Source organism: Lytechinus pictus, chromosome 8 (genome assembly GCF_037042905.1).
Source record: "Lytechinus pictus isolate F3 Inbred chromosome 8, Lp3.0, whole genome shotgun sequence".
Taxonomy (NCBI): Eukaryota; Metazoa; Echinodermata; class Echinoidea; order Temnopleuroida; family Toxopneustidae; genus Lytechinus; species Lytechinus pictus.
This window is the reverse complement of record NC_087252.1, coordinates 18,758,060-18,772,407: the sequence shown is the minus strand read 5'-3', so window position 1 is coordinate 18,772,407 and position 14,348 is coordinate 18,758,060. Positions and strand designations below refer to the sequence as shown.

Below are 14,348 nucleotides of genomic sequence, written 5' to 3'. Positions count from 1 at the left end.
AAAAGGGAAGCTCAGTAAAGAAAAGGAAGAGGGAGGGAATGAAAAGATGAGTTAGGGAAGAAAATTATAAAAGAAGGAAGAAAGTATAATAAACCTGGGGAAGGGATAGATAATAAAAAAGAAATAGTTAATAATATAAACAAAAAATTTGCTCACGCTTCACACTCGCATTGACTTGAGCGACATAACAATCTGTTCAACATGTTCAAGAGGATATCAACTGCCCTAAAATATTCATTTTTCAAGTCTAGTCAATAAGTACAAATTATTCTGGTAAAAAAAAAATGCTCGCTCGCAGCTTTTCTCGTAATGATTTTATCCTTTTGTGCAATTCTGTCCCCCATACAAATTTAAGACTGGTTATGGAACTGACCACCCCCCCCCCCCCCTCAAAAAAAAATAATCATAATGATATTGATAAATAATATGCCTAAATGTAAAAAAAAAAAATACTCCCATCAGGGACCAAACTTAACTGTGTCAGTTATCCAACCCCGTAAAGACCGACACTGGACACCCATACATATACGGCGGTGAAAGCGAAAATGGGGGGGGGGGGGTATGCCCCCAAATTCTTTGGCTAGGATTTAACATTAACTAGGATATAATGCTGGGGTGGTACCCCCGAAACCTCGCCGAAATTCAGCAATAAAAAATTAGCAAGCTATTCCAGACTTCATGGCACATACGTCATCACATTCTTTTCCTCCCGTTCTTTTTTGTTAATAATCCTCGATCGTCAATCCGGATGTGTTTTTATGGGCCCAATTCCACCTTTCCTTAATCCCTTCTCTTCATTTTTCAATTCAGTTTCATCGCATAGGCCGATCCAGGGGGCGAAGTACCCGGGTCCCCCTATAGTGGCGGAAAAACGAAAAAAATAAAATGAAGAAAACGAAAAAAAAAAATTAAAAAAAAGGAAAAGGGAAAAGAGAAGAGAGAAAAAGAATGGGGGATAGAGGAGAAAGTCAAGTAAATAAAATAAGGTGAGGGGAAGGCTTGGAAAAAAAGAATCTTTCATATCATTATTTAAGTTTTTCGCTCGCATGTTTGATGTCGAGATACAAATCTTCCTCAATAGACCGATATGGTGTATATATATATATATATGTATATATATTTATGTGTGTGTGTGATATACAAAACCTATTTCAGCTCGGACATCGAGCTGTTATTATTTTGTTCGATTTACATTTTTTTTTAATGTGCAGCCGTAATCCGTTTTATGTCTCATTATCAATGCAGCTCACACCACGCGCTAGCTAGCAGCATTCAGTACCCATTCTCTAGTTCTCATATATTCCATAAATTCTCAAAATATTCCTTTTCAGGTCATTGTCAAAACCTATCAGCTAGCGATGCGCGCTCGCATTTTGATTGGTGAGAAATGTAACTCTATAACAAACTATTCAAAATCCCTTTTCATGACAAGTTATCGGTTCGTGATTGTGCTTGCACTAATTGTTAAAGATGTATCAACCAATGTCTTCTATTCATTAATACAAAAATGCTAAGAATATCCAGTTTTCCGAACTTGTTCTCGCTCTCATCGGGCTTATCAGAGTAGTAAATAAGATAACAATTTCATGAATTCCCAACAATTATATTGTCTTATTTTCAGAATGTCGACAAGTTTCATCTCGTGATTAGGGAGACTAATAGGAAGATAATTACCATTTTCATATGATGACAAAATGTCCTTAAAATATCAGCTCGCGCTTCGCGCTCGAATCTTAAGTGCGATCCAACTCCAATTTACAATTTTCATTTTCATTGTTTGAAACTAGTGCTTATATTGACGTTTTCAGATCAAAATATCAAAAATTTTCTGCTCGCACTTCGCGCTCGCAATATAGATGTAGGAAGATACCTATGTAGTGGTTTTCTTTTCATCAAACACTGATTTCAACATGATCAGAGCTTGATCACTACTTTGTTTACATTGATCATGCAAAGACAGCTGATTTACAACTTAATTAATTCTTTTGATGGAGCACTTCTCAGTTAGCCTATTCAACTCGATTCTTTTGTGCACCTACTGGCCCAGTCATCTTTTATTCAAGATGTTCACACAACAGCCAGGAATTCTTTCATGTTCATTTTCTAAGCCATGGAATGCTCCTGTCTATTTCTAAGTGGATGTTTTTCTCACTTAGCAACTACTAGCCAGTCAGATTTAAGCTGAGAGCAACCTCAAGGTTAATTTTGACACTCCAACACACTCAGTAGAAAGTCTTCACCTAGTAAGGACATGTACAATTTCTGCTAGTCATCTTTTTTGCAACTCAACAAATAGCTCATACTCTGGATTTATTTTACATCATCAGGATTTCAAGTTCTTCATTTTCATCCTTTTGATTTCGACATATGTAAATATATATCCATCGCTTGTGTTATCCAAGTGGGAGCGTGCAATATCTCTAGGAGAACATCTCGTGTCACCCTATTCGCGACGCGTTTCGCTGAGGCCTCACGGGCGCGGTCGTTCTTCATCGCGACATCGTTCTTCTCCATCTGTTGTATATATATATATTTCGCATTTATCTTGTTCATGGACATCGCATTAAAGGATCCCGATGAATTTATAGTCATTTGATTTTCTACATCTTCGCCTTTGCATAAAGGAACCCAGTGCTGGTGAGTCAATCAGATATATTTATTTTAAGTAAGACCTCATTTCTTACAATTGGTGACCCCGTTTTTCGAGTCGCAACAATTTTCATCATGAATCAACAATCAGCTAATCCATCTGCTGAGGTATCGCATGTCGCTGCAGTCGCTTTAAAGCTTCCCCCATACTGGCCGAACGATCCCGCTGTATGGTTCGCTCAAGTACAAGCTCAGTTCACGACGAGGGGAATTACTTCAGAGGAGACTCAGTTTGCGTACATTGTGTCTGCACTTCAACCTGAGATTGCGCAGGAAGTCAGGGATATTTTAATGAGCCCTCCTAAGGACACACCGTACTCGCACCTCAAAGCGGAATTGATTCGCAGGACATCTGTCTCAGAGCAGAAAAGACTCCACCAGCTACTTACCCAAGAGGAACTAGGGGATCGAAAACCCTCCCAGTTATTACGTAGAATGGAGCAACTGCTTGGAAGTGATCATCTTGATGAAACAATCTTCAAACAATTATTTTTGCAGCGACTTACACATCATGTCCAGACAATTCTAGCGTCAAGCCGCGACGACATGAAGGTGACACAGTTGGCAGACTTGGCTGATAGAATCATTGATGTTGGTTCAACAAGTACTGTTTCTGCTGTTAGTTCGCCCTCGTCTTCTACTTCTAGTTCAGAGTTGTCACAACTTAGACAGCAAGTAGACAGACTTACATTTCAAGTGCAATCATTGACTACGCAACTTCAACATGAAAGTGGTCGATCTCCTAATAGGCGCCCTCATCGTCCAAATAGACAACGTAGCAGGAGTAGCAGTCAAAAGCGTCCTCTCTGTTGGTATCACTGGAAACATGGTGCAGGAGCTCGCAAGTGTACACCGCCATGTAACTTTAATCACGCTTCTTTGTTTTCGAGTGATTCTCAACAACAGCCTTCTTCCAACACCCATGCTCAGGGAAACGACAGAGCCAGCCGGGATTGAGAGCGACGACCCGTGCTGGTGCTAAGAATAAAAATGGTCGCTTGTTCTACATTCATGATCGGATCAGTGGTACTCAATTTTTAGTAGATACTGGAGCTGAAGTCAGCATAATCACGCCATCTGCAGTTGACAGACAACGGCATACACATTCAGAGTTCACATTGGAAGCGGTTAACGAGTTTCGCATTCCTACGTATGGTGAACGCTCCATCACTTTGGACTTGGGCCTTCGAAGGACTTTTCGTTTTGTTTTCGTGATTGCCGATCTTCCTACACCCATTATTGGAGCCGATTTCTTGAATGAATTTGGACTGGTTGTAGATGTTAAGCATCGAAAACTTCTTAACTCCACTACAAAGCTAACGATCTACGGCATCCGTGCTCCACTTCACACGCAGTCTGTCAGTCCTATGTTTTCACGTTCATCGACTACAGGCAGTGATGAGTATAACGCCATCTTAAAGGAGTACCCAGACATCACTCGTCCTGACTATCGCCCCAAAGCTGTCAAACAATCTGTTACGCACCACATTGTAACGACAGGACCTCCATGTTCCGCACGTCCACGTCGTTTAGCTGCTGATCGCCTGACAATAGCACGTTCTGAGTTCGAACATATGCAGGAACTGGGGATCGCTAGACTGTCGAGCAGCAATTGGGCATCCCCGCTCCACATGGTTCCCAAATCTACACCAGGTGATTGGCGCCCATGTGGGGATTACCGTGCTCTTAACGCTCGAACTGTACCAGATCGCTACCCAGTCCCACATATCCAGGACTTTACAGCATCATTGAATGGCAAGAAGATCTTTTGGAAGATAGATCTCGTCAAGGCATACCATCAGATACCCGTTGAACCATCTGATATACCGAAGACGGCAATTACCACACCCTTCGGACTCTTCGAGTTTACGCGAATGCCTTTCGGACTTCGAAATGCAGCCCAATCCTTCCAGCGTTTGATGGACGAAGTGGTCAGGGGCTTGCCTTTTGTCTTTGTGTACATCGACGACATGCTAGTTGCTAGTGCAACAGAGGAAGAGCATAAAGAACATCTCCGACTTCTTTTTGCTCGCCTTCACGAGTATGGTATTGTGATCAACCCTGCCAAGTGTGTGTTTGGTGTGAGCTCTCTCATCTTCTTGGGACATCACATCAGCGCAGATGGCATTCGACCCCTCGAGAAGCGCGTAGAGGAGATCCGCGAATTTGCTCGTCCTTCTTCTATTCGACAGCTCCGTCGTTTTCTAGGACTTGTCAATTTTTATCGACGATTTATCCCCAAGGCAGCAGCTATCCTCGCACCACTTACAGACATGCTCCGTGGTCAGCCGAAGAGATCAACCAAGGCAGTTGAGTGGACGGAAGAGCGCATCGGTGCATTCGAGCGTGCGAAGGAGGAACTCGCCGATGCTGCTTTGCTTGTACATCCTTCGACAGATCTCCAAACTAACTTGATGGTTGATGCATCAGATGTAGCAGTCGGTGGCGTCCTTCAACAGTACGCTGATGGTATTTGGAAGCCAATTGCGTTCTTTTCACAGCGACTCAAACCTACCGAAACTAGATACAGCACTTTTGGTAGGGAATTATTAGCTGTTCACCTCACGATTCGCCATTTTCGCCATTTCTTAGAGGGACGCGAGTTCACAGTCTACACGGATCATAAGCCGTTGACCTACGCTTTGCGATCGAAGCCTGACCGTCACTCTCCAAGAGAAATCCGCCAGCTGGACTATATCTCGCAGTTTACATCAGATATTCAGCATGTACACGGTGTAGACAACACAGTAGCTAATGCCTTGTCTCGACTGCATGTGGATGCTCTTCACACATCATTTACTGTTGATTTTGATCAGATTGCAGCCGACCAAATTGATGATGAATGGGAAGAGATACAGAAATCAACTTCACTGACATTTAAGCAAGTACCACGGCCTTCAAGCGACGGAATGATTTGGTGCGATGTCTCTACAGACCACGAGAGACCTTACGTCCCGAAGAAACACCGCCGCATGGTATTTGAAGCGTTGCATAATATGTCACATCCTGGTGTACGCTCTACCCAAACAATGATTACTTCACGTTTTGTTTGGCCAAGTATGAACAAGGACATACGTACATGGGCTCGTTCATGCCTATCTTGCCAGCGCTCTAAGATCCACCGACATATCAAGGCACCACTTGGAACCTACACTGCGCCAGACGCCAGATTCAGTCATATTCATGTAGACTTAGTCGGGCCATTGCCTTCGTCAAATGGATATTGTTACATGTTAACCTGTATTGATCGGTTTACAAGATGGGCCGATGCTTTCCCAATATCAGACATTACAGCAGAGACTGTCGCCAAGACACTTGTGCATGAGTGGATTTCCCGATTTGGCGCACCCTCGACCATCACCACGGACAGAGGTAGGCAGTTTGAATCGCAACTCTTCCAAGCACTCACTTCACTTATTGGGAGCTCTCGTACATGCACCACTGCGTATCACCCTGCGGCCAATGGTATTGTGGAAAGATTCCATCGTCAGCTCAAAGCAGCACTTCGAGCGCAATCTGATCACAGCAAATGGCAAGAGTTTTTGCCGATCGCACTTTTGGGCATACGCACAACGGTAAAAGAGGATCTTGGATGTACACCAGCAGAACTGGTGTATGGAACTACACTGAAGGTTCCAGGTCAGCTGGTGGCACCAACAACTCCAGACTCTTTCTCCAACCCAGGCGACTATGTTCATCGCCTTCGCAACTATATGATTGACATCAACCCTGCACGAACACGTTCTCAAACTACTACATCGCATGTTCCACCTGATTTGCAAGATTGCTCGCATGTATTTATCAGGTGTGATGCTGTCCGGCCGTCACTTCAACCGCAATATGATGGACCTTACAGAGTTGTTAGTAGGACGCCAAAGTTTTTCATTTTGGATGTGAAAGGGAAGAATGATTCCGTCAGCGTTGATCGTCTCAAGGTTGCTCATCTGCCATCTACTACAAGCATGGACAATTCATTTCTACATCATGCATCATTTTCATCGCTACCTACTCCTACTACCTCTACTCCACCGGTGCGGACAACCAGATCAGGTCGCCGCGTCCATTTTCCAGCTCGTTTTGCCCAGTTTTCCAATGGATGAAAGGACATCTTACATTATCATGGGACCAATGCTTTGTATCGATCAACTTAACTCTTGTTCGTTGATCTAGGAGGGGAGTACTGAAGTGGTTTTCTTTTCATCAAACACTGATTTCAACATGATCAGAGCTTGATCACTACTTTGTTTACATTGATCATGCAAAGACAGCTGATTTACAACTTAATTAATTATTTTGATGGAGCACTTCTCAGTTAGCCTATTCAACTCGATTCTTTTGTGCGCCTACTGGCCCAGTCATCTTTTATTCAAGATGTTCACACAACAGCCAGGAATTCTTTCATGTTCATTTTCTAAGCCATGGAATGCTCCTGTCTATTTCTAAGTGGATGTTTTTCTCACTTAGCAACTACTAGCCAGTCAGATTTAAGCTGAGAGCAACCTCAAGGTTAATTTTGACACTCCAACACACTCAGTAGAAAGTCTTCACCTAGTAAGGACATGTACAATTTCTGCTAGTCATCTTTTTTGCAACTCAACAAATAGCTCATACTCTGGATTTATTTTACATCATCAGGATTTCAAGTTCTTCATTTTCATCCTTTTGATTTCGACATATGTAAATATATATCCATCGCTTGTGTTATCCAAGTGGGAGCGTGCAATATCTCTAGGAGAACATCTCGTGTCACCCTATTCGCGACGCGTTTCGCTGAGGCCTCACGGGCGCGGTCGTTCTTCATCGCGACATCGTTCTTCTCCATCTGTTGTATATATATATATTTCGCATTTATCTTGTTCATGGACATCGCATTAAAGGATCCCGATGAATTTATAGTCATTTGATTTTCTACATCTTCGCCTTTGCATAAAGGAACCCAGTGCTGGTGAGTCAATCAGATATATTTATTTTAAGTAAGACCTCATTTCTTACACCTAATTATACCCATCTTCACGAATTACAAGATACGAATACTAGTCATGCTATAGTATAGTGCCCCGTTTTTAGCTCTAAATCTCACATTTTTTCCCATCGCGCTTAGCGCTCGTATTGTTTAGTTATATACATATCCCGGGTACCTATCCGGGTCAGGATTACAAAAAATGCTTAGAATGTCAATTTTCTTGGTTTGAATGTCAAAAATGATCGACTCGCACTCCGCACTCACATTATTCGATTTTAGTGAAATAGGCCTACGTATCGTCATGGCTATACTGCAATTAGAACAGGTCCCTTTCTATCAGGCTCGCACTTCACATTCATGTTCGCAGTAGTTATTAGTTAGATATACGAATCTTGCTCAGGATCAAAAACATTACTCAGAACGTTTTTTTTTTTTCAGGAAAAGTTTTTCAGGAAAATTTCAGCTTTCAGCTGACTGTTACAGGGGGCCGCGGAACGGTTTTCAAATCAAAGTCGGGGGGGGGGGGGCTGACCACGCAAAAAATCACAATCCTATGGTAATTTTTACGTTTTTGTACACGGTTTTGGAAAAAAAAAGTAACCAGCTACCCCCCCCCCCCCGCTTATAGCGGTCGATCGTGGAAAATATGGATGAAAAATCCCCCCCCCCCCAATATTGGCGAAAGCTGGATCCGCCCCTGCTATCATATTAACTTGTTCCATTCTAATTTCCTGTTTCCTTATGCCTCATTTCCTTCCCATTCCCGAGATAAATACCTGTTCTATTTTCCAATCTCTTATATATATATTTTTTTTTTAATCCCCATCATTTATTAGTATTTCGCGATTGTTCTTTCTCACTGTAGTATATAGGCCGACATCAGTCGCTTCCTTTTCCTCTTTCATTCCCTTTCTTCTTTCCATGTTCTTTCTTTTCCTTTTCTTGTCCATTTTCTTGTTTTCTTGTTTTCTTCTTCCTTTTGTTTACTTTTCCCTTTCTTTCTTTTCTCCATTTTTCTTCCAATTTCCCTTCCCCAATGCATGCGTTGAAATATGACGTGAAAAACATGAACACAATCATCGTACACCATAAAGATAATGTCGTACCCGCAAAAATATGTACGTGAATGTTTTGCTCAGCTAGCGAGCGTGGCCAATGGCGGTCGCAGTATAGTGCAATGTATCCCGTGGTTCAACCAATCTTGCATCTTGTCGCACGAGGAAATTTGTAGTCAAAATTTTCACAGAAACATCTCCAATACGTTTTCATGAATATACGTTTACATGAACGTCAAAACAAACTTAAGTAACATGTGAACTACAGGTTGGAGGGACAGCATAAGGGTAAGTAAGTCCACATATTTTTGTTTACAATGTTACCGTTGCCTGTACTGTGCTCCTCGCCGAACTCGCTGGGGGAGAAACTCGACGGATACCATGCTATAACAACGACTGGCGAGCGTACACACGGAGTTAGCAGACTACGCTCGCAGGGATATTTCGGGTTGGTAAAAGTGGAATGGCCAGCGATCGACGAACAGGGGGGAAAATCAGTCGTGGACGATAGTGGGCGCTATGTGAGTGCTCGTAAATTCAGCAAAATGCTGTTTAAATTCAGCGAGGAAAATGATTTCATTTCTCAGTGTTTATTTAAAGTTTTAATATTTCCAAGAAGAAATTCTGTCAATTTCTCATTGAACTATTATCAGCGATTGTTATTCAATGGAAAAGATCCATTCAAGTGGAATTTTTGTATCCTTTACCAACACTATCCACGAGCTTTAAATACTCTCTCGTTTGCATAATTATTATCCGCGCTGTGCATGAGACCATTGCCCTGGGAAGCGGGGGGAGGGCAAATTATTAATTTGGAAAACGAGAGTGTTTTTTTTTCAAAATGACTTTAATGTCGAAGTGAAACCATTGTTGTATTTTTTTGGAGGGGGGGGGGGTTAAGTGCTTGCAATATTTACATCAGCACCCCTAATCAAAAAATCTTTCACAGGGCCCTGCAGGAGACTCTCTTGTGAAAACAAGTAAAGAATTATCAAATTTCATACATAACTTTCTCATTTCACATCCTAATCTGATGACTTTTTTTAGTAATGGGCTTATGTAATTTTCCGTGTTTCTATTTATTCAAATACACATTGGAATCCACCTTTAAGGAAAATGGGCGCTAAATTAGACTGAATTAGTTATATTTTTTTGCAATTTAAGGCGACTTTCAAAGGCAATGGCATTTTTATTCTAGGATTAACAGTTACGCGAAACATTTATGAACAGCGCGAAAATGAAAAACGTGTTAGCTTCGAAACTTCACAGAAGCTGAGGGACGAATGGATGCGAAGCGCTGTGCGTTGCATGGGCCTAATAATGTTCGAAGTATGCGGGAACCGTTCAATGATGAGTCAACGTATTTTTAATTCTGCAAATCAAAAACCCCAAAATTGTATGTAAGATTCTTACCGAATCTCCACCCCAACTTGGAGGTCTGTACAAGTAATTCGAACTTGAGCATTGCAGTCAGGTCCATATTTACGAAAGTTGAATGACTAAGGCAAACAAATACTGAATAAAGAGGTGTTTTAAAATAATTCGAAGGCACTCCATTCAATTATGTTGTTTGCCAATCTTGAATTTGATGTAAAAGTCCTCAAATTGGCAAAAACGAATTGACCACCAATCTACACTTTTTTTGCACTATTGTGACCCCAAAAACTTTCAAAAAAGGGTCTGTTAACTGTCTGTAGTGCTACACTCTAAAAATCGAAGAACTAATTTAGCTCTAAAAAGCGTCTATAGTGACTGCACCTCGGAGTGCTGATTTTCCTGATTCAAATTTTCGTTTTTAGAGTGTATTTGACCTCAGGAATAACATAAGCCTACTAAAACTCCGCATAGGGGAAAGTGGTCATTTTTAAGCTCGGGAGGTAGGCATTCATTAAAAGTGAACATAACCAACTCTTCATCCACCCTTGATATCCTATTACGGTGCATATTCTAATGCCAAGGGGAGGGGTAAAGATAATGGTGAACTTAAGCTCTCCAGGGTACCTGCAAATCCAAGGTGTCCAAAAAGGCTGCCGCAGCCGAAAAATTCAGATTTCATCCATTGCCTATTTTGGTGTCTTTAATTTTGATTTTATTTAATCATTTTAAGGGTCAAGTATTAAAGATAATACAGTTCGCAAGAGTAGACAGCTGTCCGGTAATTCCGAAAAACCCAAGATGGCGTCAACAAAATATAAAATGGCTACAGTCAATGAAAAACCGACTGATTTCGGTCTTTAACTCATGATCTCAAATTATATAATACATTGAGACAGGTTACAAGGACAGTTTATCCAAAAATCCAAGATAACTACACAAAAAAGGAGTCTAAAATGGATGTCGTTACTTAAAACCAACAGAGTTTGTTTGATAATTGCTAAGGAAATATAATTTTGGTTTCAAATCCATGATTCAAAGGGTCAATAAATACATTGTGATAACCAAACGAGGACACTCAGTGGTCCAGTATGTCCAAAATACAAGATGGCTTCCAAAAAAGAACTTTAAAATTATTGCTAAATGTTACTTAAGGTGATCGATTAATTTTGTGAGAAGCTGATTCTCAAACTGAAATGAAACATGTATATGAGTGCTTGTATTTGTCCTCAAAAATCATGAAAAAGATCATAAAATAGAAATGAAAAACTCTAATTTAGACACAAATAGCATTTTTTAGCCTGACTTTGAGAACCGTCTGTAAGACGCATTCAGCTTATGCACAGTTTTCTCAAATTGAAAAAGTATGTTGGCTGTGTTGACTGCATTCTGCTGTGTGCATCTCCTATACAAACACACACTACTATTAGCTCCACTGCACATTCAGTGTAGCTTGTACACGCTGTATGTAGGTTATGCTGGTTTAAAATAATCAATATGATACTTTGAAACTTTTTGGATGGTATTTTTATACTATAAGCCTAATAGCCCATTTCCAAGGATCAAAATGAAAATTAATTAAAATACAATACCTGGGAGATATAATTTAGGCGCCACACTATGTTTGAGGGTGAAATACTTTGGGAATAGTAACAAAGGGATGCAGGTGTTCATATTGCCTAAAATCTCAAACACGGCTTTCAAAAATGGCGTGTTAAATTACTCCCGTCACCTCAAAATAATGTTTATAATTCATAAAATATCAACCCGGTTGTGAAAAAGAATGCGTCTCCACTACATGTAAATGACGTGTAGGTCACTTTCTGACCTCTCTAAGGACCGTCCCTCTCTCAAAGAACTTTTTGTACATTTTAGAGTTGATTTTTTTTTTCATTTCCTCTTTTTCAACATTTTTGTTTGAAAAGTTTTTACATCAAATATCATGCTAAAACATATTAAGTATTTAGATCTGTATTATCCTAGAATATTGCGTTGTAATTGTAGTAACGATTTCAATGACTTTCCATACCAATTATAATTCATAAAAACGAAGATAAGTAAGGTTGATGCTTTCTTCAGCTAAATCAATTAATTATCTTCAGTAAAAAGTTCATTTTCATTGTCCATTTGGCCAAAACTTGGACAAAGCTTCCCACATACAATCTTTCACATGTTGTCCATTTCTCTCGATGCACTTCGGAGCTCGATGGAGCAGTGCTGCCATGGCCCTGCGAAGTGTCTGCCTGTCTTCGTCTGGGGGTACCTGAAGTCAGAAGTGTACAGCACCCCACCAACAGATCTGGATGACTTGCAGCAGCGCATCGTCAGAGCCTCTCACGTCCCTGATCAGAGCAACATGTGGAAGATTGAAGGCAGGAAGCTTTGTCCAAGTTGTGGCCAAAACGACAATGAAAAGGAACTTTTCAGTGAAGATGATATATTGATTTACTGGTTCTCTTGGTTATTTTTCTTGATTAATAAACATTCACATAAACGCCCATTGTTTGTGTGAAAGCTTTTGTTTCAAGCAGGTAATCACCTAAATTGGCGCAAATGGGTTTTGACACTTTTTCAAAAAAAGACTGTTGTGCACTCAACCATAACAAAACACTGGAACAAATTTTACAAAGTGACAAAGAATTATTTACTCTATCCATACATGCTATAATTTTCTCTAAATCCCACATTATCTTTAAGCATTACTTAATTTAAAGAGTGTAACATTTTTTTCTGACTCGCACTGTAAATGGAAATAGTAACTGTGGCATAGATCTTCGCACGTTGATAGTTCACTTAACAGTAGCGTACGCAGGATATTTGAAAGGGGGGTTCGAGCTGAATTAAAATTTTACAAGGAAAAAAGGTTTTCACCCGATGGAAATTTGACAAGAAAAAAGGCAGGTTCACAAAAAAATAAAGTAATTTCGTAAAAGAGGAACAGTTTGAAAAAAAGGTTTCCAATTAATCTGAGGGGAGTTGAAATCGTGTACCCCCCCCCCCTGTACGCGCCTGGTTTTGTTGCTCGCTGGTGCAGTCGTTTTGGTAGGGGCAACGAAATTCAGCATAAAAACGGTAGTACTATGTCATCAGTCTTTATATTTTCATTGAGGTACAAACCACAATATTTCATGATTTTTTTAACCAATGCATTACCATTCAGAAAATAATATTTATCATTCTTTCTTGGAGTTCTCATTATCCATAAGAAATAGCAAATTTCAACAAACTAACAAAAAATCAACTGTACAATCTACTAAAACAGTTCGTTGAGACAGAGACGGTCCTTAGAGCAGTCACAAAATCTGAGCTCTACGTTCGTTGCCTTTTACTATCAAGACTCCCGCATCTTTTAAGCCCAAATTATCGACGCCCGGGGACGAAATTTACTTTAAATCTTAACCCTAAAAGGACTGGGCTATTTGAGATGTATTGAGGAAAGGGGGGGGGGGGCATCATGCCTCCCCCCTTCTGATCTCGGCCGCCGTTCGCACGATCGCGCCGAAATTTGGCACACACATTCTTTACCACACAAATTACAAGCTAGTATAAAAAATCTGATTTTTTTTTTTGTTTATTATGAATAAAACATGCAAATTTAATTATGAAAAACATTATTTGCATATTTAACACCAGATTTAACTTCAATTTTATTTTTTTTGCAGATGTCATCTTTGTAATGTAGTTCAAAGGTTTCTACAAAGAAAAATTGCGAAAGCCAATTTTTTTCCTTATGTATTTGTTTTTAGATTTTTTTTATGTTTTTCATTGTTTTTTCAGTGGAAATTAGTACAGACAATTTAACTACTAAATTAAACCCAACATTAATAAAGCAGACCAATTAGAATGAAAAATAATCACCCTTTTATGAATTTCATTTCCCATACACTTTCGGCATTTTCGGCATGACATTGCCTCGTTAAAAGTCACGTGACGTCACGATGCTTTACCTGTATGTCGCTAATTTGGTCTCAAAAGTTGCGCGAGACTACTGTTGTATTCAGAGATTGCATTAGCTACCTTTCTGTAATATATTCTTCCCCACCTCTATTGTGTTTGTGCACATACCTAGCATGATCATTTCTAAATATTAGAGATTCCAATCCTAGGCTGTGCCTGCTTGATTTGATATCCAGATATTCTGGGAGTCTGCCATTAAACTTCTCTGCAACTGGACCTATTTAGTTTATTTGCCTTTACTTTCAGTTACTATACATATACTGTATATTAGTTCAAGAACCCACGATACAACATCAATTCTGGCGACGAGGATGTCTTTTCATTAATTTCAAATGACTCTATAGTTTCTG

At 40.1% G+C, this 14,348-nt stretch overlaps 1 protein-coding gene across 1 annotated transcript; it reads left to right on the top strand.

Annotated features, from left to right (window-relative positions):
- Nucleotides 1-2,940: 2,940 nt before the first annotated feature.
- LOC135155238 (uncharacterized) lies at nucleotides 2,941-3,606 on the top strand. Its single transcript, XM_064104146.1, has one exon. It carries the CDS (start codon nucleotides 2,941-2,943, stop codon nucleotides 3,604-3,606), a length of 666 nt encoding a protein of 221 aa, XP_063960216.1.
- Nucleotides 3,607-14,348: the final 10,742 nt, after the last annotated feature.

What these genes read in the sequence shown, in the direction of transcription:
- LOC135155238 (XM_064104146.1), top strand. Translation starts at nt 2,941, where the DNA reads ATGAGCCCTCCTAAGGACACACCGTACTCGCACCTCAAAGCGGAATTG.